This window comes from Pelmatolapia mariae, linkage group LG6 (assembly GCF_036321145.2).
Source record: "Pelmatolapia mariae isolate MD_Pm_ZW linkage group LG6, Pm_UMD_F_2, whole genome shotgun sequence".
Lineage (NCBI taxonomy): Eukaryota > Metazoa > Chordata > Actinopteri > Cichliformes > Cichlidae > Pelmatolapia > Pelmatolapia mariae.
Genome location: NC_086232.1, coordinates 39,600,359 through 39,624,121, shown reverse-complemented (window position 1 = coordinate 39,624,121; position 23,763 = coordinate 39,600,359). Strand labels below are relative to the sequence as shown.

Sequence of the window (23,763 nt, the reverse complement as noted above, 5' to 3'; positions counted from 1 at the left end):
GGGAAATCACGCCAGTCTAAAGGTAGGTGTTACCTAATAACGTCTTGTTGTGAAGATGAAAGAGTCATGCAGTAGAGGAGCGGTTTATTGGCAACACCTGTTAACTGTGATTGTATCCAGTGTGCTGCAGCCATGATAGCAACCACATACAGTTCTTCAGTTAAGCTTCACAATCCGATCTCAGAGATTCATTCCTCTTGGGAAAAAAGGACACATAATTAGACAGACACTGCAAAATTAAAACAATTCTTTAATTACGTGACTATAAATCTTCTTCGGTATTTGTTTCCTTTTACACAGAGAAATCAGTTATTCAATATGTTTTGGGGACATGCTGACAAAGGCATTGAAATGTATTTTGTGTGCATACAAAACACTACATATATACAACAATAACCCCAAGGTTCATGCACGAACCCTCAACTAAAAAACAAACAAAACTGTCACTGGAGTTCTTCTGCTTTGGTCAAGTAACTTCAACCCTTTATTGACGTCCCACTTTTCATACCACAGTCATATTTTTATTCTGAAAATACAGACTGTAAAGAATGTTACTTTAGCATTAAAACATCAGTAAATTCTTCATTAACCCAACCTGAGCTGCTGAAATATGGCATCTTAAATACCACCTTCCTTCCACCAAAACAGATCAAGTGCCCAATCTGGAACCAGTTCCACCCTACAATAAAAGTTTTTTGTTCTGTTATATTCTGTTCTCAAACTGGCCTGGATCTCACTGTCCTGCACCAACACTGGAAAAAGGTCAGCAGAAAAAAGCTATATAATGTGTAAAGATGCACAGTGCTTTCTTTTTGCCTTCAAGAGCAGGCCTAGTCCCAGTGAACAGAGCATGCTTTTGTGTTTCCTTGTCTTAACCCTTCCTAAGATGTACATGAAGGAAAGAGGTGGACTGCTCCAACAGTTGCAAGCAAGGATACACAGGTTTGTCAGTGATGTTTAAAAGGAGTGTGACTAACTGTATGCAAACAATATCTTAAAGTTGCTACATACTGCTACAGTGTGAATGGAATTACAGCAAAATATAAAATGAAATGAGAGGACTGGACGGTTTATAAAATGTGCATTAAATTATTTGCAGGTTCTGTGTGTTACAAGTTGACTGTAAAAAGATCATCAAACTGATTATCATTATCAAACAGTGGCCTCATTTTACACACATTTTCATTAAAGGCCTTAATAAAGCTGTCTTTTGTTTACTACATATTCCGCCCTTTTCATCTTATTGAATTCATCTCTGTGGCCGAACAGTGTAAGATGGGGTTGTTGACTACATGTTGCACAAACTGCACACAGCTGTTCCTCTGTTGAATCAACAGTGTAGGTAACCCTCCCACAAAAGAAGGTGCATTTTTATTACTTAGATAACCTTTGTGCTTTTTGTCCGACTGTCCACTTCACATCATTTGAGCAGCGGGGTGAGGAGGATGCTGGCAATGATTCCAGCAGCGAGGATGATGATCATGATGAGTATCGCCAGGCCGCGCCGTAACACCAGCTGTGACACTGACAGAACATCTCCCACTGTAGTGGTGTTGGTGGTTTTACTCTCTTCTGGTATTTGCATCTCCATGTATACGTGGTCCGCCCCGGCGCTCTCACCACTGGATGCAATAGTACTGATTGAGGTCTGAATGTGATTAGAGTCTAGGGTTTGGAAAGAGAAGTATTAATAAGACACTGTAATAACGGGAATGTTTCAGCCAGTTTCACCACTCACCTGTATTTTCCATCTTGATCGTGTCTTTTTCTTCTTTGACGCGGACTCCTGCTCGCACTTCGGCCTGATCAGACACAACAGTTAATGACATGCTTTGATGAGTGAAAGTGTGATAAACTGTCAATAGATGCAGGTGTGCACCTCTTCAGCAGCCTTCTTCCAATCGAGTCTGCACAAAAATGTGATGAAAAAGATCGACTGCACGAACACGCAAACCGTAAGGCCTGTCCAAAATCCTGCAGCAGAAAAAACAGAAGAAGAAGAGTTTTAGTGGGTTGCCTGCTTGTCAGGCCAGAGGTACATTTAATTTCAGACTGCAGCACACATTTGTCCCAATACAGCTGTAACCTGAAAGACTTAACATGCAGTGTTGTCGCTTTCGCATACCGTCAGCAGTATATGCATCATTATAATGAAAGACAATTTAAGGTAAAGAATACTGAAAATGTTTCATTTAAAAAGTTAAAGATTTAATTTTTCCCATGAGTACTTTGTTTTCTTTACATCTAATGTATTTATTTTTCCAAGTAATTGTAATTCTGAGCATTTTGTATTTCATGATTTTGTGTAAAACTGTAAATAATCACTGAAAGATGACAACAACAACAAATAATATTTCTCTTATCTTGAATATGTCACATTAATCCACTGTGAAGGAAAATAAAAGAACTTGGAATGCCTTCACTGCTCTGCCACCCTCACCTACAACCCCCATTTCGGCTGCAAACATCAGGGACACGCCAGTGGGTAAGCCAATAAAGTAGTACCCGACCAGGTTACACAGAGCACCAACCGACTGCTTTCCTACACCTCTGACAACTCCTCCAGTCACGCCCTGTAAACACAAACACAGATTTCTCTGAATCACATTTTATATTTTTCAGTATTAGCCTGAAATGTCCATCACTGCTGTAAAATCCTTTCTTACCGCAATTGCATCACCAAGATGCAAGAAACCAAACACCAACATGATGTCAGAAACCCTCTGCAAAATATCACTAAAAAAATATGTGCAGTTAAAATACAGTCAAACACCATGAAGCGTACACAAACTTAATGAAAACGACCTTCAATCAACGAGCTACATGTAAGATGAAATTATTTGATTATTGTGTTCATTTTTATCTAATCAACGATGTAAACCAGGCTTGTTTCAGTTAATGAAATGGGAATAACTGGGAAACATATTGTCTAAAGCGGACACTGGGACAAAGGGATGAATAACTAGCGTAACTGGTTTTTTAATTTGGCACCAGTAAGTGTCTGTGAGTCAGCATGAAAGTTAAAGCCTTACTTAACATTCAATAGTTCAAGCAGCCACATAAAACAACCTGATGTGACCTATACAAGAATACCAAAATAAGTAACGGAGAAACTTGTCCTAGAGTAGAGGTTAAAGGTCAGAGATTATACTTACAGCTCTGAGGTGAAAATGTATCCAATTACATTTTTACAGGCACAGAAAATAGCACTGACAAAGCACGCTATTATGACTGCAACGAGAAAAAGAAACCAGAATAAAATGCATTACACTCTTTTAAAATTGTTCAATTTTAATATTGAAGGAAAAAGTGACGACAAGAACACAGAAAGCACTTTAAATACAGCAGCCAGGTTTATTAGATTATATTTTTATTGATTTACTCTGATGGGTCAAGAGGACACAGGCAGCCAGTGGATTTAAACCCATGACCTTTTTGCTGTGAAGTGCCTTCCTGCATGGTTTATAGCTCGGTACAGCTTCCTCCCACAGTCCAAAGACATCCATGTTAGGTTAGCTAATGATGGGATAAGCTCCCATCAACAATACGGAATTGGATAAGCTGTTAAGGAGGTGGCAGGATGGATGGCTAATTCATTTATATTTTATTACATTTATGCTTCATATGCTTATTTAACAATATTTTATTCAAAATTTTCTATTCATGAGGCTCAATATGAAATGAAACTAGAGCTGCTACTGCTCAGTTATCAGTATTTTTAGTGCTTTCCATTCGTGTAACACAGACAATAATACTTCGGTTCTTACATGCACAGATGATGGGGACTTTGCTTGACAGCTTGGCCTGCTCGATGTTTCCTGCACCAAGTGCATTCCCAACCCGTACACTGGCAGCACCAGCGAATCCTAGTGGAAACTATGGAAAAAAATCCATGTGTAATTCTAAAATGTAACGCCAAGTCAACATGCAAGCAAAACTGAGTGGAGTTACCATGTATGCTATAACGGACAGCTCGTAGGTTATTGACTGAGCTCCCAACTCGGCTTCACTGATCACACCAGCCAGGAATCCTCCCACTTCAAACATCCACCACTCCAGGCAGAGCATGAGCATGCTGGGGACAGCCAGCTGGACAAAGGGTCCCCACTCCTGAAGACAATCGAGGGACCAACCTGTGGGTCAGAGTGACTCTATATGTCATCTTTCAAACTATTTGTTTAAATTATAATTTTATGATAGGCCTAGGATCAACAATTACCAATGAAGGATTTACATATATTTGACCTTACCATTAAACGTTATTTAAATCCCACACGTTTTAACTATTACAGAGATGTCTTAAAGTTTATTGAAACCCTCCTGTTAAAGAATAGTAACTGTCACCTACGTAACCGTTCCTCCACACTGCACTCCACAGTTATAGAGTATAACTAATTTTATCAAACATTAAGCTCTGAAGTTTTTATAATAGACAACTTCAGGTATGAAAGGCCAAAAGCTGAATGACGCAAATTGATGAAATTACTGGACAGAATGCGAAATAAGGCGAATGACACAGCAAAATAAAAACATTTCAGCAAGTTCAAGATTCCCCGTAGAAGCAAAATGACTGACCTGCCCATGTGGCCTTATGCAGACCTCTCAAGTACATGTAAATGAATAAGACTGCTGCCAACAAATACTGGGAGATCGCATTGGCTGCTGCTGATCCACTTGAAGACAAAAACACCGTAAAAAATAAACATTTAATGCCACATATTTAAAGTGACAATCAAATGAAACGCTATCAACAGAGCTACCCAAACTAAAATCAGAAGGTAATGTAAGTTTTATTTGACTTTTTAGTCATTTGTGCAATCTGTGTTAAATTCACCTAAATTCACTGAATCATTAAATAAAGAATTTAAAACACCTTAGTTTTCTTTGACTGAACTGAGAGTTACATTCAACCAATGATGTCACAGGAATGATGGAGGAAAACTTACGCAACACCCAAATCCAGCTGATGGATGAGGACGTAGTTGAATATTGCGTTAAAGACATTTCCAATTGCTCCAGTTATAACTTGAGGCCATATAATTCCCTGTACACCAAAGCACAAAATACACATAACAGTTATGTTAATGTTTTAAATGAAAAAAACAACTATTAAGGTAATGTTGGGCCATATGCATGTTTAAGCACTGCACCTGATTTTGAAGATACCTCCCCTGCAGCTGGTACATGAAAGCAGCCTGAAGAAAGCAAATATTAAATGATAAGAGACTCATTGACAGAAGTGAAGAACAAATTTGAGCACTTGATCGGATCTTAGGTTAATCAGCACGCTAACACTTTTTACTGAACATAATAAATAGCCAAGGCTGAGAAACATGTCAAATGACAATAAGAAGTTACAGTTACTACAGATTCATTGCATTTATATGCCTCCACTGAATGTCATTAACCCTTGTCTACTCTGTCCCAGAGTTTGTGGGATTGCTGTCTGATTTTCTACAATATAAGTGCCTTAAGGTGACTGTTGTGAACTGGAGCTGCTAAAAAACTGAACTGAGCTAAGAATTTGGACAGTTAGCTAAGGTCCTTTGAATCTAGGCGAGGTTTGTATGTTGTCCCTGTGCCTGTGGGTCCTCTTTGGGAATTCCAGCTTCCTCCCACAGTCCAGAGACATGCATGTTAGGTTAACTGGCGATTTTTAAATTGACTGGAGATATAAATGTGTTTGTGAATGGTTCGTGTCTCTTCATTAGCCCTGTTATAGACTGTCCAGGTTGTACCCTGCCTCTAGACCTGTGACAGCTGGGATAGGTTCCAGTGCCCCTGCAACCCTGATTTGAACAAGTGGAAGAAAATTTACGGATGGCTTGAACTGAATCCTCTGGGAATAATGAGTGTTTGATGTTAATATATTGTAATAACAACCTAAAACGTTAAGCTGCTTCTAGAGAAAAAGTCGTCATCAACCAAGATCAGCAGGCGTCAAACATGAAAGACTGCACAAACCTAACCATGTGTAAATCTATTAAACTGTTAAGACCTTTGAATCTGGAACAGAGATCTAACAGATCTTTTAGCCGTGCTGAAATTGGTTATTTAACACCTTTCAAATCTCTGTCAAATCAAACTCACCGGAAGAGCAGGCATGAAGATCTTCACATAGAGCTGGGAGAGGCTTCATGTGGAAATGAAAAGACAAAATAAGCCTGTGACACTGTTGATGGTGACTGCACATAAATTATGGGCACATTGCATTTTGCTTGTTCTTTTACTTCATTCTGCTCATTACTGTTTCCTACTTTGTTAAACAACAGTGACTTCATTGTGTTATGCTGTAAAATAAACCCTGTGCGACCAATGATGATGCTTCATTTTTGAACTTATCAGATCCAACTAATCCCAAATAGTTTAGACAAACTGAAAATGCATCTCAGGTCTCGGGATGTTAATTACGCTTTTTGCAACTTTACCCAAAAGTCGAGACATGTCATTGGCATGTTAACATAGCATGTAGTCTGAGGCACTGCTGGGCTGTAAACCAGTACACAAATCTAACCAATTATTCCTCACAGGTCAGTAATGATGAACCCTAAACTCACTTGCACAGAAAGCTGAGTGACTTTAACAGCTGACATGCAAATTGCTGTTTTCCTGAGTTGTTCAATTTTAAAGTCCTGCAAGTACAAAGTTAAATATTTCCATAATCTGAGTGAAGAGGTCATAATTTGTTCTCCTGAATTAAAAATTCATGCCTTTGTATTACTGAATTCACATATACTTGTTATGTTTAGAAAAAAGTCAGTGAACAGTAAACAGTAAGAACCAGCACACTGACAGTTAAGATTAAAAACTGAACAACGGTGTTGAAGAAAGTAGAGGATTTAGCAGTTAAACAGACATTTCTAGTCTATGATACTTCAACAAATGAACAAAACTGGTTTAAAAATATTTTTACACAGCTGGTACCACAGTTCTTTTTCTTTTTGGCTTTAGCTAAAATCTTTCTGTTTAGAAAAACGTCTGAATTTTCCGGTGCTCAGTTAACTGTTCACTGCCACTGCAGGTATAATGTGCTTTTAGATTACTGCATTGTTTTGCACAAACTAACAGTGCTTGGCATTTTGCACAACTTGAGTTATTTTAAGAGTGAGACAAACACATGCTCAGCAGTGTCACAACATCCACGCGTCTGTTACTGCTGGTTAATAACGGCTCACCTGGCGACCTCTGGACTCTGTTTGACAGCAAGTAGGAGAGGCTCAGTGTTGATGAGGATGGCCCAACAAGGGAAACAGGCCAGCAGCAGAATCAGAACTCCCCTCTGGAGAATCACACCCACACGCTTCAAGTTACCGCTCCCATACGTCTGCGTGAAACAGGTAGACAGACGCTCGGGTGAGAAAAGTTGCAAAACACAGAATCCCACCAAAGAACAAGGGTATGACTGATCAAAGAAAAATAACTCCACACAAAAGCTCAGTGTTGAGATGTTTAAAAACCCAGCTGTGCTGCTTGTGTTTGTCTTGGTTACACAAATAAAGTGAAAGCTCCGGTGAGGACCCTACCTGAGATATGAGGGTATCACAAGTTAACGACAAACCGGTGCCAATGGAAATACCAGTGACGTTAACTACCTGCAAACAAAACACAACATGCATAAACTGGGGTAAAAAAATGATGCATATTAACATTTTAACAACAAAGGCACTGAAATGTCTGCTCACCGCAATTGATAATGCTACAGCTGCAAGTTCAGTTTTCCCCAGGTGACCACAGAACACCGTGCTGACAAAACCGATCATGAAAACCATCAACTGCGAAATCACCTGAAGCACAGAAGAGGAGATACTGACTCTGTGTTGTATTTAGAAATACATTTAAAGGAAACATAAATAACTAATGAATATGATTAAAACATCTAGTAACTTAAAGATGTTAAACATATAAGAAATATTGAAGCAAATGTATGTTGTTGAGGTTTAAGCAAAATCTGGGCTAATTTGACATATAATCCAAATAAGCCATTAAACACAATCAGTGCATCTAAAATTAAATAAACATGATGCCAAACCTGTCTAAGCAACTAAACAGGTATAAACAGCTCAGTCCTACAGTCCCGGGTTTTTTAGTTTAAACAAACGGGACGAGATATAACACAGTCTTAAGAACGAGTCCCAAGTTTACTGACACATGGCACAACGTCTGTAGTAAATCAGCTCTTCCTGTCAGTAACATCACACAGAGAGCGACTAACAGGGATGCCAAATAATGTCCGAATAAAAACACCACTACAGTTAAATATAGCTATTCAGCTGTTGTGTCCACACAGTCTTACCACTGGTCCCGCTAGTTTGAAAAGTTGCACAAGCTCATTGCGGTAAACTGTCGGAATGAAGCCAGGTACACATTTCTGGCAACAGCCGCGGGAGCTCTGTGCGCAAGAAGCCGCTTCACCTTCCTTTAAATCGCCCCTCGCTGCCTCTGTGCATTTTCCTGCTGTTTTCACCGAAGCGTCCATAATTGAACAGATCCAGGTGTTCTCTGCAAACAGCCGGGCTGCTTCACTCTCAGCAGCTACTGTATCTAATAGAGGCTGATGTTTTGATAACGGGATCACGATGAGGAGGGGCCAGACACGTGCTGTAAGTTGAGGAGTGTCCTCGTGCATGCGTATACTGCTGCCATTGGGCAGTTTGGGAGTGTTTACACTTGTAAATAGCGCGTGCCACAGCACGACGACAGTCCCGCTAAGTGTGTGTTTAACACTCTCTGTCTAATCTATGGGGAAGGAAGAGAAACCAAACAAACAATTTATTTTAGTTCAGTAATTGGAAAAAAGATAAAAATCTCGGTGGACAATAATTTCATAACAGTAGAAGTATGCGGGCAAAAAAAAAAAACCAGAGACCAGTCTTCCTCACACTGACTTGCATAAATTTCGGTCCTTAAACTAATATACATTAATATACTTTCATCAGAACAAATGTTGAAAATTAATATTTTTTGCAGGTCAGACTGTCTGCAGAGTCTGTTTGCGATGCTGGATTGTTTTTGCATCTGGGCAACTTTGGTTCAGGTGGTTGAGCAGGTTGTCTTGCAGGATCCTTGGGTACTGACCCCCGAGTTTACCCCCAAGTGTGTGTGTGTGTGAAATTGTAAGAAAGTCCTTAGGTATAGATAAAAGCAATATATGAACGTGTGTGTTTGGGTCAGCTGAGTAGGAAGGTGCTACACACAGGGGCATGGCTGCTTTGTTTAAAAGGCGCACAGACACAGATAGCTGTAGCTGGCCCGGTTTCTCGCTCCCTCTGACCTATCCTCACTCCTGTGTTTGTGCTGTTGGTGCCTTTTAAACAATTTTATCAGAATGGCGTGATAAATAATAATACAGTGTGTTGTTCGCCTGCCCAAGAGGCCGTGCATTATTTGTATATTACTTAGCACTTAGGAGGTATCTGTAGCTATAAGATGGTAATATCACAACATTCATCTTTTATATACATTTTAACTACTGACTTTATCTACTGTTCTGATTTTATCTACTGTTCTGATTTTTGATTTTAAATACTGTTTTGTTTGTTTGTTTGTTTGTTTGTTTGCTTGTCTTAATCAATTTTAAATCATGCTTTTTATTTGTTTTTGTTTTTAATGTCTCTGTAAAGCACTTTGAATCACCTTGTTGTTGAATTGTGCTATATAAATAAACTTGCCTTGCCTTGCCTTGCCTATATACAGTCTATGTTTTTGATTCTTGAAAATGACTCTGAACAAGGTTATGCAAGTGGTGCAGGACTTCCATAAGTATTAACATAGAGAGAAAAGACTGGAAATATTGATAAATGATAACTAAATAATGGGTAAATGAAGAAAAAACTAAATAACAGTATATTATATGTAGATTAATTGTAAAATATTGGTAAAATGAAAGTTTTTTTTAAATTTATGTATGTATTTTTAATGTATTTATTTCGACGTGAGTCATTTTGATCTTCTACGTCTCATGTTCACTACACCTGAATACGTCTTAGTCTAGGAATACAATTACAGGGTGTTTTATAATACTGATAAAGATTATCTACCAGTAAGAGGTTTAGTTTAAGAAATTAATCTGGCTTAACTAGACTTATCATGGGAAAGTCACCTAAACTAGAGTGGCGCCCAGTAAGAGCTTTCCTTCATGATTAAAAAAGTGCCTGCTGGACTGACACAGCTTTTTCCACAAGGATAGTCTTTACAGCCGGTGGTTAAAGTGAGCACCTTAAGGTTAATGAAGCCGTTTCTTCATGTAGCTGGCAGTACAGAAGTACAAAGTAAGCAAGTGGCAGCTAACTTCAAATGTAGTGTCTGAAACTGCTCAGCAAATTTCACCAAACACAAACTGTTACACATGAACCGCACAGTTTGGCACACGCTGTGTCTGCGAGCCACAGCTGTTCCAGCTGTCTACAGTCGCCGTAGTAAAGAACTGGCAATGAGTCTTTTACATCACTGTGGAGGAAGTAAATTCAGCTTGCAAAAAAATGCAGTTAGTCACACTTAATTCATGATTTAGCAAAGGGGGAAAGTCGCTTTTTGACACAGGACCATGTATATTTGGATAGTTGTTTTTCACCTTAATAAATAAGATCATCTTCTAAAAACTGTAGTTTGTACTTACTTGATGATCTTTGTCAATATTAAAATTTGTTTGATAATCCTAAACCTTTCACATGTGCAAAAATTAAAAGAAAAAGATCTCAGGAAGGGGGAAATTTTTCACTGCATGGTATATGTTTAAACGACATTTCCAACAAATGGTCATAGTTATGTAACAGGGCTCAAAATGCAAATCATACATAATGTGTCTGGGCCTGAATACGTGACAGTCTGTACAACAAGTTACTTTTTAACAGTGATCATGCAGAAAGGGAACACTGTCATTCATGACAGATGAGCAATGAGGAAACTGGTGAAAATGACTGAACCAAGAGGGGGGTTGAGTGGGACAGAAGTCATTTCCACGGGTGGCTGAGCTCATTGCTGCTGATCAACAGGATCAGTTTTCTTTATTGTGAATTGATGAGACCTCTGTTTGTCCCAGAGATGAGGATGACTTACAGTTACTTCTAAATGGGTTTTATGGAGCTGCTGTTAATGTGGAATTTCCCTACGTAAGCCAACTTTTTGAAGCCTGCTTCATGAAAAGCCTCTTTTTGTTCAGGAGTTATTTATTCATACACTCTCACACTTAAAAGCCACCCAGTATGACTACAAGTTTGTGATTGTTTAATGATTCACTATTAAACAATAAACTCTTTATTTTCAGATTTCCAACAGAAGGAACTCAAAAACATCAAACCAACAGAGGAAATAGAAAATAATGGCAGATGATTCAAAAATGTATTTGTGCAGCAAAGTCTCAACACTGACTGAGCAGACCTTTATCTATTCGTTTAAAGCCTAAACCGATCGTGAAAATAAAGATCTCCCTGATACATCCATTTAAAAAAAAAAAAATACTATTGTGAAGGTGGCAGTGCTAGAGGACTTTAAAGTTAAGTCCATGGTATGCTCTTTTAAAGCAAACAGAAGATATAAGAAGACATTGTGCAGTGAAATGTTTGTTCTTGTGAAAAATGCTGGCATAAAATGTTACTGGTGGACGTTTAAGTTCCTTGTTTTCACCCAGAAAATATACATTTTCCATTCACACACACACAGACACACACATATATACATTTTTAACTTTACATCTAATTTGGCTGAGACACAGGAAACAAAAAGTGCACAAAATGCTTTTTTTTTTTTTCTGAAGCAGATTTTATCATAGACTGCATACTAAAATTGGATGCTGGTTGCCCCTTGTTGGATAGTAAATAAGTTACTCAGAGCTTCACAGAGCTTAGCATTTTAGCCTTTGCAATCTTCATGTTTTGAAAACTGACAGAAGGACTGTGGTGACTCACTAAGAAACCAAGTGAGACTGTATGCTCATACTGTGAAGTGCATAACTGCCTTTTTCCTTTTCGATTCTAATGGGATCATAATTTCCTAAGTGAGCATCATGTTGTATTTAATAAGATGTAACACCTGTGACAGAGCCCTTAAAATCATTAAGAAAATGTTTACTGGGGCAAGCAGAACAAGCAGAAGAATTGCTTGCTGCTGGCTGTTATAGAGAATGCACATGTGAGACACTTTAAGCATCACATTTCAGACCTGAAAGCGTTATCCATCTTTCAATCAAAGAGTTTCTGGAAGCTGCACAGAGCTGAAGACTGGAGTAGATTCTCAATATGGTCAAGCTGATGAGCAGCCCTATGACACTCAAAAATCCGTCATTTTAACAGCTTCATTAGAAAATGGCTGATGATGATTCCAGCAAGAAGGATGATGATCATGATTATTAATGCCAAACCACGCCATACAGCCAGCTGTGGTACAGACAGAACATCTCCCACTGTGGTGGTGGTGGTGGTGAAGGCTCTACTGCCTGAACTGGCTACAATTGGATCTGTGTTTCCTCCCTCAGCACTCAAACACGCAGACTCAGCTCCACTGACCTGGGCCTGACTCTGATGTGAATCTTGAGGTTTGGGGCAGAGAGAGACAGTATTTGAGATTAACCCAAAACATTCATGCGAGCCTCAAAGCAAGACTGTTTCTTATTACCGGTTCTTACCTGAGTCTTCCAGCTCAGCTGTTGCATTTTCCTTTGTAATGTGAACCCCTGCTCTCACAAGAGCCTGATCACAGACATCAAAGACACTTACTGATTGTACATTTTAGCTTCAAATAAGAAAGTTTTAAACTTAAAACAACTGATGTAGCTACTTACATCTTCTGAAGCCTTTTTCCAATCAAGTCTGCACAAAAAAGTGACGTAAAATATCACCTGAAGTAAGAGGCAAATGACGAGTCCTGTCCAAAGTCCTGTCACGGATACAAAAAAAAAAAAGGTTCCTGAAAGCTGCTAAACAAATCCTCCGAGACAGAGTAATACACACACACACAACGCACAAAAAAGTCTGGTTTTACCTACAATCCCCATGTTTGCTGCGAACATCAGGGACACACCAATGGGGAAGCCAATGAAGTAGAATGCAACAAAATTACACAAAGCACCAATCAGCTGTTTCCCCACACCTCTAAGAACACCTGCAGCCACGCCCTGCAAGTATCAAACACTGGTCATGTGGATGTCTCATGTGCTTTGTGAATGGTTATTCTGCATGATTTCTTACCGCAATGGCATCACAGATATGCATGAATCCAAATATAAGCATGACATCAGCAACCCTCTGAATGATGTCTCTATAAAGATATAGAAATAAGATCCTTAAAAGGGTTTTTAGAAACATACTTTAAATTGATATTCATGCTTTCAATGTAACATCTATCTCTAGTCAGCAAACCAATAAAAGGAACAAGTTCAACTGCAGCAATCAAACTGCATTTGAACCTGACATTGTTATTCCTCACTGTGGATTTTATTGAGCGTGCTTCAGCTGCTTGACTTAATTATTTAGTAAGACCACAACATTAAACATAATAAAAAGTGGCAATAAAGTTAATTCAAAGTGTTAGTTTTCCTGCCTTGATTCCTTGAAATTGTCCAGTCTTCGTCTAAGGTCCAGTTATTCATGGTTGACCCCAGGTACTTAATGATAAAGGCAATTTGAAAAAACCAAAAATACACAGTCTCGAGTGTTTATTGAATATACCGAGTAACCACTCACACTGCAGGCTCATAAAAGCAACTGATCTCTTTCATTTAGTAAATTGTTGAATCTCCCTTTGGAGCAAGACAGTTACAGTTACAGTTACAGACATTTACTTGAACCACTTGTACGATTTGCACAATCACGAGGATGGCTACTGTGTCAGTTCTCCCAGTTTATAAATAATTGTTATAATTAAACAGCCATTTTCGGGGAATGCCACAGGATTGGCATGGCTTCAGTTGCGTTAAAATCAGCACTCTGACTTGGATTTTCAAAAACCCCATATGCTTTCAGTCATCATCTTGCCATCATCTTTACAATATTCAGCTCATGCTTCACCCCTGTCACATTCTCCTATAAATGTGCTTTTAATTAATTTGGAATTGTTTAAAAGCCCTCTGGCCCCCGAGAGAACAAGCCTCAAAGCATAATAGCACCTCCACCGTGCTTCACACAAAAGAAAGATTTAGTGTTGGTGTGCCACCACACACATACTGTTGTGTTTTGTCATGTTATTTTTGGTAACGTATTTTTTTTATTTCCTTTGCAAACAGAACTGTGTCCCAAAAGTGAAATGACCAAGATTTGATGTTCTTCTCTTACTTCAGTTTCTGCAGGATGAAGGTCTTGTGAATGTTATGATCAAGGCACTAAAACTCTTTACTGACAAGAGCAGACAGTCAGTAAACAACATTTGTATGTCTGTATTTAAAGGCACTCGCACTTTCAGTCTCATCTAATTTCCTGAAACACCGAACTCCAAGTAGGTTCTGGCAAGTCTTAAACAGAGACTTGCTTCCTTTGTTCCAGAGTGCACTGTGGTTGCTCAATATATTCAATAAAGACATGAAAAGGATAATTGTTTGTTTTTTAGTAGTTAGTCATATTTAGTTTATCAATGCCTGTAACTTTAAATAAGATTTTATAAGACAGCACTGCCAAAGTATCAAATTCCCAGAATTCATAAACCTCTCTCTCTCTCTCTTTTTTTTTTTTTAAATTTTTAATTTTTTTAAATACAGTGGTGTGAAAAAGTGGGGGGGGGGGGGGGGGGGGTGTTCACTTTTTGCTGGGCTCTTGGGATAATTTTGGTCGGCCGGCCACTCCTGGAAAGGTTCATCACTGTTCCATGTTTTTGCCATTTATGTATAATGGCTCTCACTGTGGTTCTCTGGAGTCCCACAGCTTTCGAAATGGCTTTATAAACTATTTCAGACTGAGAGATCTCAGTTGCTTTGTTTCTCATTTGTTCCTGAATTTCCTTGGATTGCGGCATGATGTCTGCCACTTTGTCAGGCAGGTCCTATTTAAGTGATCTCTTGATTGAGAGTAGGTGTGACAGTAATCGGGCCTGGGTGTTGCTAGAGAAATTAAACTCAGCTTTCCAAAGATGTGATACACCACAGTTAATTTATGCTATAACAGGAGAGGGCAATTAATTTTTCCACTTAGGGCCATGTAGGTTTGGATTTTTTCCCCTTAATAATAAACACCGTCATTTAGAAACTGCATTTTGTGTTTGTGTTATCTTTGTCTACCATTTAAATTTGTTTGATGAGCTGAGATATTTAAGTGTGACAAATATACAAAAAATTAGGAAATCAGGAAGGAGGCAAAAACTTTTTCACACCACTGTATTTGAAGTCAGTGTTCATCCTGTGAGGCACCCAAACTATAAACTGAGGGATTTGTTAAAGGGACTTACCTGCTAAACATTAAACAGTCACAGATCACCGTTGTGTGTCAACATGAAGACGATGACCACAGATAATGTATAACAGTCTGAATGGACTTGTGTAACATCACAGACTCAACTAGACATCCACGAGTCTACAACAAAGTAAAACTGAGTGTGTGTCTGTGAGTGCACTCACTGCTCGGAGGTGAAAATGTAGCCAATGACGTTTCTGGTAGAGATGATGAAAGCCCCAACCAAACAGGCAACTGCCACTGTGGTGCACAAATAAAGTAAAATGAACAACGTGAGAGAACAGCTCACATGTAGAAATTTCAAAGACAGAAGGTGAAGACACGACCTTTCAGGGACTGTTTGCATACGTGTTGATAACACATGTAACCAGTCCTTTGCTTTCAATTATTTCTTTTTAAGATTACTCGTTTCTTACATGCACAGATGATAGAGACTTTGCATGATAGCGTGGCCTGCTTTGGATTTCCTGCACCAAGAGCATTTCCAACTCTCACACTGGCAGCAACAGAGAATCCCAGTGGGCTCTGTGAAAAGATATGTATTTACACAGTGATAATGTGAAGTATTGAATTTCAGGAAAATAAATGATCTCATTAAAGTTAGTTTAAAGTTATGAGGGACATGGCATCCACTACCACATTGGTATGATAAGTTCAAAAGTAGAGCTAGAAGCTCGTTATCTTAGCACAAAGATTAGAAACAGACGAAAACAGCAAGAGATGCTAGGGCCAGTCTGATTTGTTGTACTGTAAACTACAGCTTTTAGTGCAAGTGTATTTGCACTAAACTTTAAACTTGCACTAAGCTCAAATAAAACTGCCATTAGGACAAAGACAACGCTCACAGACGAAGAAACACACGAAGAAACCAAAGCAACTACTGCCAAGTTCAATAGAAGAACAGAAAGAAACGGCAAATAAGGCTGGTAGTTTTTCTGGGCTGCAGCACTGCATTGCACATAATCCAATGATGTTCCCTTGGAGTTGTGAGCATTGATGAGCATGTGCAGTGTGCTTCACAAACTGGAAGCAAACCATGCAGCAGGTGAACAGTTTTCAAAAAAAGTCACTGATTTTACAATCCCACATTCATTCTCCTTTATTCATCAGGAATACAGAGTTGTGTGGTGGCCATGCTTAAAGGGATCAAAGTCCTTCTTCTCGAGCATAGATTATACTTAAGGTTTTTTGTTAAAATCTTTTTATAATATGTGTTCTTTTGAAGGATTATTGAGATATTTGAAAGCATTTTAATAGCTAAGATTAATTTAAAAGGTTAATAATGTTTACAATTTCACTGTTTCATGAAAACAATAGAAAATAAATAGATTGATGTAATAGTCTCTCCAAAAACGGGAAAGGAAAAATGAAAAAAAGTTACCATATAAGCTACAATGCAGAGTTGGTATGCTATGGACTGAGCTCCCAGCTCAACCTCACTTATCACACCAGCCAGGAATCCTCCGATTTCAAATATCCACCAGGACAAACAAATCATGAGCATACTGGGAATAGCCAGCTTGATGAAAAGACCCCACTCTTGCAGACAGTCAAGCGTCCAACCTGCAGGCAGAAGGTTGAAGAAAAAACAAACAAAACAAACACCATTAAAAGACAGCCATCTTTTTAAACATTCACTTCGCTGTGGTCAAGAAAACTGACCTCCCCACGTGGCTTTGTGTAGACCCTTCCAGCAAATGTAAGCATATAGGAACAGAGCCAGCAAATACTGTGACAAGGCATTGGCTGCTGCAGATCCACTTCAGTAGTACCATGAGCAGAAGAAGTGACCAAAAATAGAAGTAGGCACTTATTAAGACATATAAAGACACAGTACGAATGGAAAATATCAAAATTAAAACATGTATAAAGCGTCCACCAAATCAGTTAAATTAGACTGTCTTAAAATAATATTTCATAATTTCATAATTGTTTTGAGTTTTTTCTTCTCCTGCACAATTTTTATGATTTTATGGTTTTGCCAGATTAGATCACTGGAAGGATTCTATACTGTCGGTATCCCTGAGTAAAAGTCAGGGATCTATCAGAATCGATAGGTTTACAGGTTTGAGCACAGTTATATTTCACTGTCTTTGCTAATCTAAGAAATGTCCAGATGTGCCACTGGAACTATGTGATGGACTCTCAGGTTCAAAATCTAAATCAGTAAATAATTGGGGGTTTTTTTGTTTTAAAGCTTTAACACACCATTTCCGTGAAACACTTAAAGGCACATATCTGCACACTTCTAATCACTAATCATTCAAACGTGATTAAAAACAAAAAACAAAAAAACAACTCACGCAACACCCAGCTCCAGGGGATAGAGGAAGACGTAGTTGATGACAGCATTGAAGACATTTCCAATTGCTCCAGTTATAACCTGAGGCCACATAATTCCCTGTAACGAAGAGCAAAACTTTTTCCATTTAAACTTAAATTCGTTACATGTCATGAATGTCATACATGCCTTATGTTAGGATGCTGGACCTGATTTTGTAGATACTTCCCAAGCAGTTGGTACATAAAAGCAGCCTGGAGATAGAAAACAGACAAAAAGTTTGAACAATTTTTGTCTTTCAACACATCTGTTGATTCTCGTATGATTGCCGATTGTAACTAATGTTTCTAAGAACTTTGTAAATTGTTACTGTGTAATGTGTTTAAAAACTTTAATTAGATGGCTGTTAACATTTTAAATCTGACACATACAATCAAGGAGGTGATATAAGATCAGTAAACTACAACTTATGTCCTGTTTGACTAATATTGTTGACATATTTTATTTTACATTTGTTTCATATATGTCATGGGTTCAACAGTAAGGGAAATCTTGTGTGGATCGTTGAGACAGCTCATTTAAAAAATAGAGTTCCATTTTTATGGTTCACCTCCCTAAGGCCCCATTCATATTGGATGATTTCGCAAGTGTCCCTTATGAAACAGGAAATGCTCAGAGTGGGTGTTCTCCCATTTAAACATTCTCTGATTTTACTGATAGCTTCCACCATTAGCTTGTGCGTTCACACACGGGATCATGAGGGAAAACTGAATGCATCGAACTCACCGGGAGAGCAGGCATGAAGATTTTCACATACATCTGGGCGAGACTTCAGGTCAGACAGAGAAAAACACAATATGTGAAAAAACTCCATATATACAGTGCAGGTGTGATTACAAGTGCTCTTTGCCTACAAAACTGATTTGATTCTTTATGGCTTAAATTCAAAAAGGTGCTTGAAACATTTCTAGACATTTTGACATGCAAGACCTGCAGAGTTGCAGCAGATTTGTCAGCTGCACATTAATGTTGCAAATCTTTTGATCTACCACATCTGCTTTACTTCTACTGTAGTGCAGATTTTGACTTATAGTATATATTTTGCATTTATAGATGATAATTATAAATTTGTCTAATTCTGTTCTAGCTGTTCCTGTTAAACTTACCTGGCGACCTCCGGACTCTGTTTGACTGCGAGTAAGAGGGGCTCAGTGTTGATGAGGACGGCCCAGCAGGGGAAACAGGCCAGCAGCAGAATCAGAACTCCCCTCTGGAGAATCACACCGACTCGCTTCAAGTTACCGCTCCCATACGTCTGCATGAAACATTCAGACAAAGACTTACTGATCACATGACAAAGTAACAGTTCAGGAAAACAAACTTGATACCACAATCTCCTTGTTAAGTTGTTTTAAAAAAAATAGGCCCCAACCTGAGATATCAGGGTATCACAAGTTGCTGATAAACCAGTGCCAACAGAAATACCACTGACGTTAACCACCTGCAAATAAATAGATACATTCATTTAAAAAAGCATGTGTTCAGAATCCAAATGAAGACTTACAGAAGGTAGCGACAGAAACAAGCTGACGTACGCCTCAAGTGCGTCTCCTTACCGCAGCTGCTAGTGACACTCCTGCAAGCTCAGTTCTCCCCATGTGACCACAGAACACCATACTGACTGTACTGATCATGAAGACCATCAGCTGAGAAATGAGCTGGGAAAACAAAATCAAACGCATCATTATTATCCAGCAGATCATAAATAAATAAATAAGGAAGATCTGGTTTCATTAGAATTTTCATTAGTCAGAAATACCTTATGATATACTCGCTTCTAAACTTCTTGCGGTCTTTTTTAACATCATATATTTTTTAAACGCACAGATCAGGCTTCTAGGAAGGCACCAGAAGTCAAATTCATCATTTAATACTGACGTAAGGACAAACCAAGATTATTTGAGCCAAGAATTTAATTTAGAACTGTTAAAATATTGTGACGTGAAAGTTTCTTTCTGTGCTTCAATAAGGTACGCAAGTATGACTGTACAAATGTGTTTGTTTATGGTTAGTGTTTAAATGACCAAGTGTGTGTTTTAAAACAGTGTTATACACTTTACATATGAAAAATAACATGCTGATGCTGCTGGCCTGAAACTTGAAAAACTATCAATTTTCAGACTGATGTTTAATTTTCTTTTTTCTTTTTTACTTTCAGCTCCTAACTTGTTCACAACAGGTCACCAAAGAGGGCAGATTTGTGTCTCTTTAGCCTGTTAGGCTTTTAGCCTGTAATGTGTAAACCACTACAATATATAAACTGCATAAAAAGCAAAGAAATGTGTTCAGTGGATCTTTTCTTTATTGTCACAATGCTTCGCAATGACTGTTCTTATACCATTCCCTGATATATTGGAGATGGTACTAGGGCTCACTCTAAATAATTCTGCAACCTGATTCTGCAGACCACCAGCTTGAAGTTGGCCTTGAGATATTTAACTTCATTTAAGCTATTTTGTTAAAGTTTCTATTTTTAGTGCTTTATCTTCTTTCGTGCAGGAATCCTGCCAGTTTCTGATAAACAGATTTAACGCATTCAATTAGTAAAATGTGTGACAGTCTAGTTATAATGATGATTTTTAATACAGCTATGTGGAATGAAAGCATTAAACAGTATGCAGCATATTGTAACTCATGTCCAAATGTCAGAAGACAAGAAGGCTATAAAAGATTTAACATACAGTAAGAAAAACAAAAAACAAAAACAAGACTTTATGTCCAAGTGTTGACCTTTTATTTCATAACCAAATTGGAAAGCTCTTATTTGCGATACTGTTACAAGGAGTAGCACTTAGGTCAGAACTTGCTTAAAATGAAGCAGGTTTTTAAAATTTCATCTTTACCAAAATAGGCCAGTGACAGGTGGGAGTATGATTAACGAGAGATGCATAAAAGGCACAGTTAGTAGTCAATTCGGCGCACTTTAGAAACAATTATAATACTAATATTATAATATTAGGCGCCTACTGCAGTCCACAGTGTCGTCGTACACCTGAACTGGGATTTTTCTTCAGTGTCATATATATATTTTAATTGAGGGTTATCAGTGTATCTTAAGGTAGAGGGGGAAATGTTCCGTTTAAAACAGGGCTTGTTTTGTGGCCCGGCATAGTGCTCGAGTAGAAATCCAAACAGATCTTACCACCGGTCCTGCCAGTTTAACAAGCTGTAGCAGCTCATTCCAGTACACCGGCGGGATCAAAGAACGGGTGCTCTTAAGGCAAGGAGAGCATCCTTCACCGGAGCTCTGAAGTTCATTCAAGTGTCCGTTCACTCCCCGTAAATAATCGGTAACCGGTTCTGGACCTTCCATGACCAGAAAACGAAGCGCTCTAAACCGACTTGAATCCCAGACACCATTTACGGCCTCGTCCCCTGCAGTCACGGACAAATGTCAGGCATAGCTGGTTTGTGTTTGTGACAGCAGATATCCCACAGCTTGATCCACGCGGAGAAATCCACTGAAATCCCCTCGTGCTTCCACTGAAACGTGACGTGATATGTGACGTAAGCGTCTAGTTAACGCTGTTGACGATAAACATGAGTGTGTTTTATTATAAAAACAAACAAACAAAACAAAAACAAAAACGTCTTCACAACAACAGTGTGTGATTTATGAATTGGCGTTTATTTAAAAAAAATATGGGCAGGCTTTTTGTGAGATTATTCCACAGCGTCTTCCTGTGCTTTCTTTGCAGCCACGTCACGCTCACGAGCAGAATCACGAGACCAATGCCGAATATGGTCCTGAAGAATGTAAAAAAAAAAAAGCCTTGTCATAAAGGCAGCTGTTCCATTTTTATGGAGATATCTGAAAACATTTATGGAGACAAAATAAAAAAAATAAACAAACATGGGAAACTGCTGACTGACGTATGACGGATTTTAATCAGAATACTATAAAAACAATTGTATCAAATCTGATGGAAAAAGTGAGTGTCCGTCATTTTAACTGCCTGCTGATCTCAGCTCTGAGGATTACAACTGTGAGGGAAACATTAGGCTATGGAAATGATTTCAGCCTTTTAACTGGCACAAAATGGACCTTTTAAGGTTAAAGGTCACTGTAGTTAATCAGTAAAGGCACTTGATAAACACACACACACACACACACACACACACACACACACACATCCATCAATGTCCTGTTGGCTTCCCTTTGATGTAATGCAGGAAGAACCCTGTATGTGTGTTGCGCTCTGCACTTTTACGTCTCTATGCTGTGGACTTTCAAGTCCCACGGCAGAGATTCAGATGAGATCGCTTTGTTTTAAATACTTAAAGAAATGCATAATCACTTTGTCATTATTGATTATATAGCACAGATTTTTAAGTGTCAAACTTATCACTATTCCCTACAATAATACACAAGGTCACAATATTGACTTTTCAATTTGGTTATTATTGGATTTCACATCAGAGGCCTGGCATTAGCAGACAGTATATGGTTTCAAAAGACACTGCTCTTGTAGCTGGTACATAAAGGTAGCCTGAAGAAGCCCAGTTCCAAAGAAGCTGGGACTCTGTGTAATATGTAAATAGTATTTTATTTTATTCATATTTTATTCACAGAAAACGGTTTGAAAATTGTTTAAACTGGGATGTTTTACCATTTCATGAAATATATTGGCTCATTTTGATATTGACAACATGTAAATGGCCTGTATATGTATAGTGCTTTATTTAGTCCCTAAGGACCCCAAAGCGCTTTACACTACATTCAGTCATCCACCCATTCACACACACATTCACACACTGGTGATGGCAAGCTACATTGTAGCCACAGCTGCCCTGGGACGCACTGACAGAGGCGAGGCTGCCGGACACTGGCGCCACCGGGCCCCCTGACCACCACCAGTAGGCAACGGGTGAAGTGTCTTGCTCAAGGACACAACGACCGAGACTGTCAGAGCCAGAGCTCGAACCGGCAACCTTCCAATTACAAGAAAACTGCCAACTCTTGAGTGCACGATCGCCCATGTTTGAGACGTGTTTGGCAAGAATAACTCCCCAAAAGTTGGGATGGCACACAAAACGCTGGAAAAGTAAGTGATACTAAACAGGTTAACTGGCAACATGACTGAGTGTACAAAGAGCAACTTAGCTTAGCAGGAATAGAAAAGGACAGACTGTCATCAATATGAAAACAATACTTTGGAACCATTTCAGAGTAATTTCTTCAACTTAAAATCATGAAACCTGTGATTATGTCATCATCTATACTATAGATGAGGGGAGATGAGGAGAAATCTCTGTACGCAAGGAACAAGACCGAAAATCAAATCGATAAATTAAGTAGTGTTTGGTTATTTTTTTTGTCATTGTGATAAATAGGGTTAAGACAACATATGATGTGATGACTAAGGTGACTACAGCAGTATATGTGGTCTTTTCAATCATGTCACAGGATCTCTATCAGCAGGTTTGTAGAATTGTTAAACTTCTGTTTATTTTGGCTTAAAAAATCTCAGGGAAGTCTCAAGAAATGCAGCAGCTTGTTTAGTTTCTGCTCATGCCTTTGTGCCTGAGGCGCTGACACAGTATCAGGTGGCACTGCCGCCCTCTAGTGCTAAAACTATTTAATGCCACCAGCTGTGTCGCTGCTGACCGCAAAGCCTGAAAAATGTGATGTGACAGAGAAAACCGAAGTGACAGAATTAAGCGTCTGCAGGGTGAAATCTCTCTGTACTTCCTTTTGGAAAACCTAGATTTTTAGTCACATGATTTTATCATGTCTTTTGCTTTTCAAATATATTGTACACCAGTTTAAAAAAGAGGTTAGGACAACATGTAATCATCACAGTAGCCTATAACACAAAGTCAGTTAAACTTCAGTGATGTCAGTCAAACCACTGTGGATCCATTTTTACCTGCTGTGGTGAAAATTAAAGTCTTTTTTTCAGATTTGCTTTTTTTTTTTTTTTTTAAGTGTCTTTGTAGCATGAGATGGTGTATTCCGCTAGCCCAGCTCAGTACCCAGCACAGCGTCAGAGATAAGCCATCACATGGGTGTAGAGGGCATGCGTCCAGCAGCAGGCCCAGTATCTACTC

At 38.7% G+C, this 23,763-nt stretch overlaps 2 protein-coding genes across 2 annotated transcripts; both read right to left on the bottom strand.

Moving 5' to 3' along the window:
- Positions 1-264: 264 nt before the first annotated feature.
- Positions 265-8,575, bottom strand: LOC134628759 (multidrug and toxin extrusion protein 1-like). The gene is made up of 16 exons (XM_063475514.1): positions 8,294-8,575; positions 7,683-7,784; positions 7,524-7,592; positions 7,176-7,324; positions 6,091-6,133; positions 5,151-5,195; positions 4,947-5,044; positions 4,576-4,673; positions 3,952-4,133; positions 3,768-3,876; positions 3,156-3,231; positions 2,667-2,736; positions 2,441-2,573; positions 1,880-1,974; positions 1,739-1,802; positions 265-1,665 (listed from the first exon to the last, which is right to left on the bottom strand). The coding sequence occupies exons 1-16, from the start codon at positions 8,474-8,476 to the stop codon at positions 1,421-1,423; spliced, it is 1,761 nt and encodes a 586-aa protein (XP_063331584.1). The 5' UTR covers positions 8,477-8,575; the 3' UTR covers positions 265-1,420.
- A 2,730-nt stretch (positions 8,576-11,305) lies between these two features.
- Positions 11,306-21,178, bottom strand: LOC134628758 (multidrug and toxin extrusion protein 1-like). Its single transcript, XM_063475512.1, has 16 exons — positions 20,855-21,178; positions 19,269-19,370; positions 19,085-19,153; positions 18,819-18,967; positions 18,439-18,481; positions 17,862-17,906; positions 17,675-17,772; positions 17,034-17,131; positions 16,753-16,934; positions 15,788-15,896; positions 15,536-15,611; positions 13,182-13,251; positions 12,976-13,108; positions 12,776-12,870; positions 12,620-12,683; positions 11,306-12,523 (listed from the first exon to the last, which is right to left on the bottom strand). The coding sequence occupies exons 1-16, from the start codon at positions 21,023-21,025 to the stop codon at positions 12,276-12,278; spliced, it is 1,752 nt and encodes a 583-aa protein (XP_063331582.1). The 5' UTR covers positions 21,026-21,178; the 3' UTR covers positions 11,306-12,275.
- Positions 21,179-23,763: the final 2,585 nt, after the last annotated feature.

Coding starts and splice junctions, on each gene's coding strand:
- LOC134628759 (XM_063475514.1), bottom strand. CDS start 8,476: ATGGACGCTTCGGTGAAAACAGCAGGAAAATGCACAGAGGCAGCGAGG. Junction 7,325..7,523: donor GTGATACCCTCATATCTCAG/GTAGGGTCCTCA, acceptor TGTTTCACGCAG/ACGTATGGGAGCGGTAACTT. Junction 3,232..3,767: donor AGTCCCCATCATCTGTGCAT/GTAAGAACCGAA, acceptor TTCTCGTTGCAG/TCATAATAGCGTGCTTTGTC.
- LOC134628758 (XM_063475512.1), bottom strand. CDS start 21,025: ATGGAAGGTCCAGAACCGGTTACCGATTATTTACGGGGAGTGAACGGA. Junction 15,897..16,752: donor TCTGCATTGTAGCTTATATG/GTAACTTTTTTT, acceptor ATCTTTTCACAG/AGCCCACTGGGATTCTCTGT. Junction 13,252..15,535: donor TACATTTTCACCTCCGAGCA/GTGAGTGCACTC, acceptor ATATCTTTATAG/AGACATCATTCAGAGGGTTG.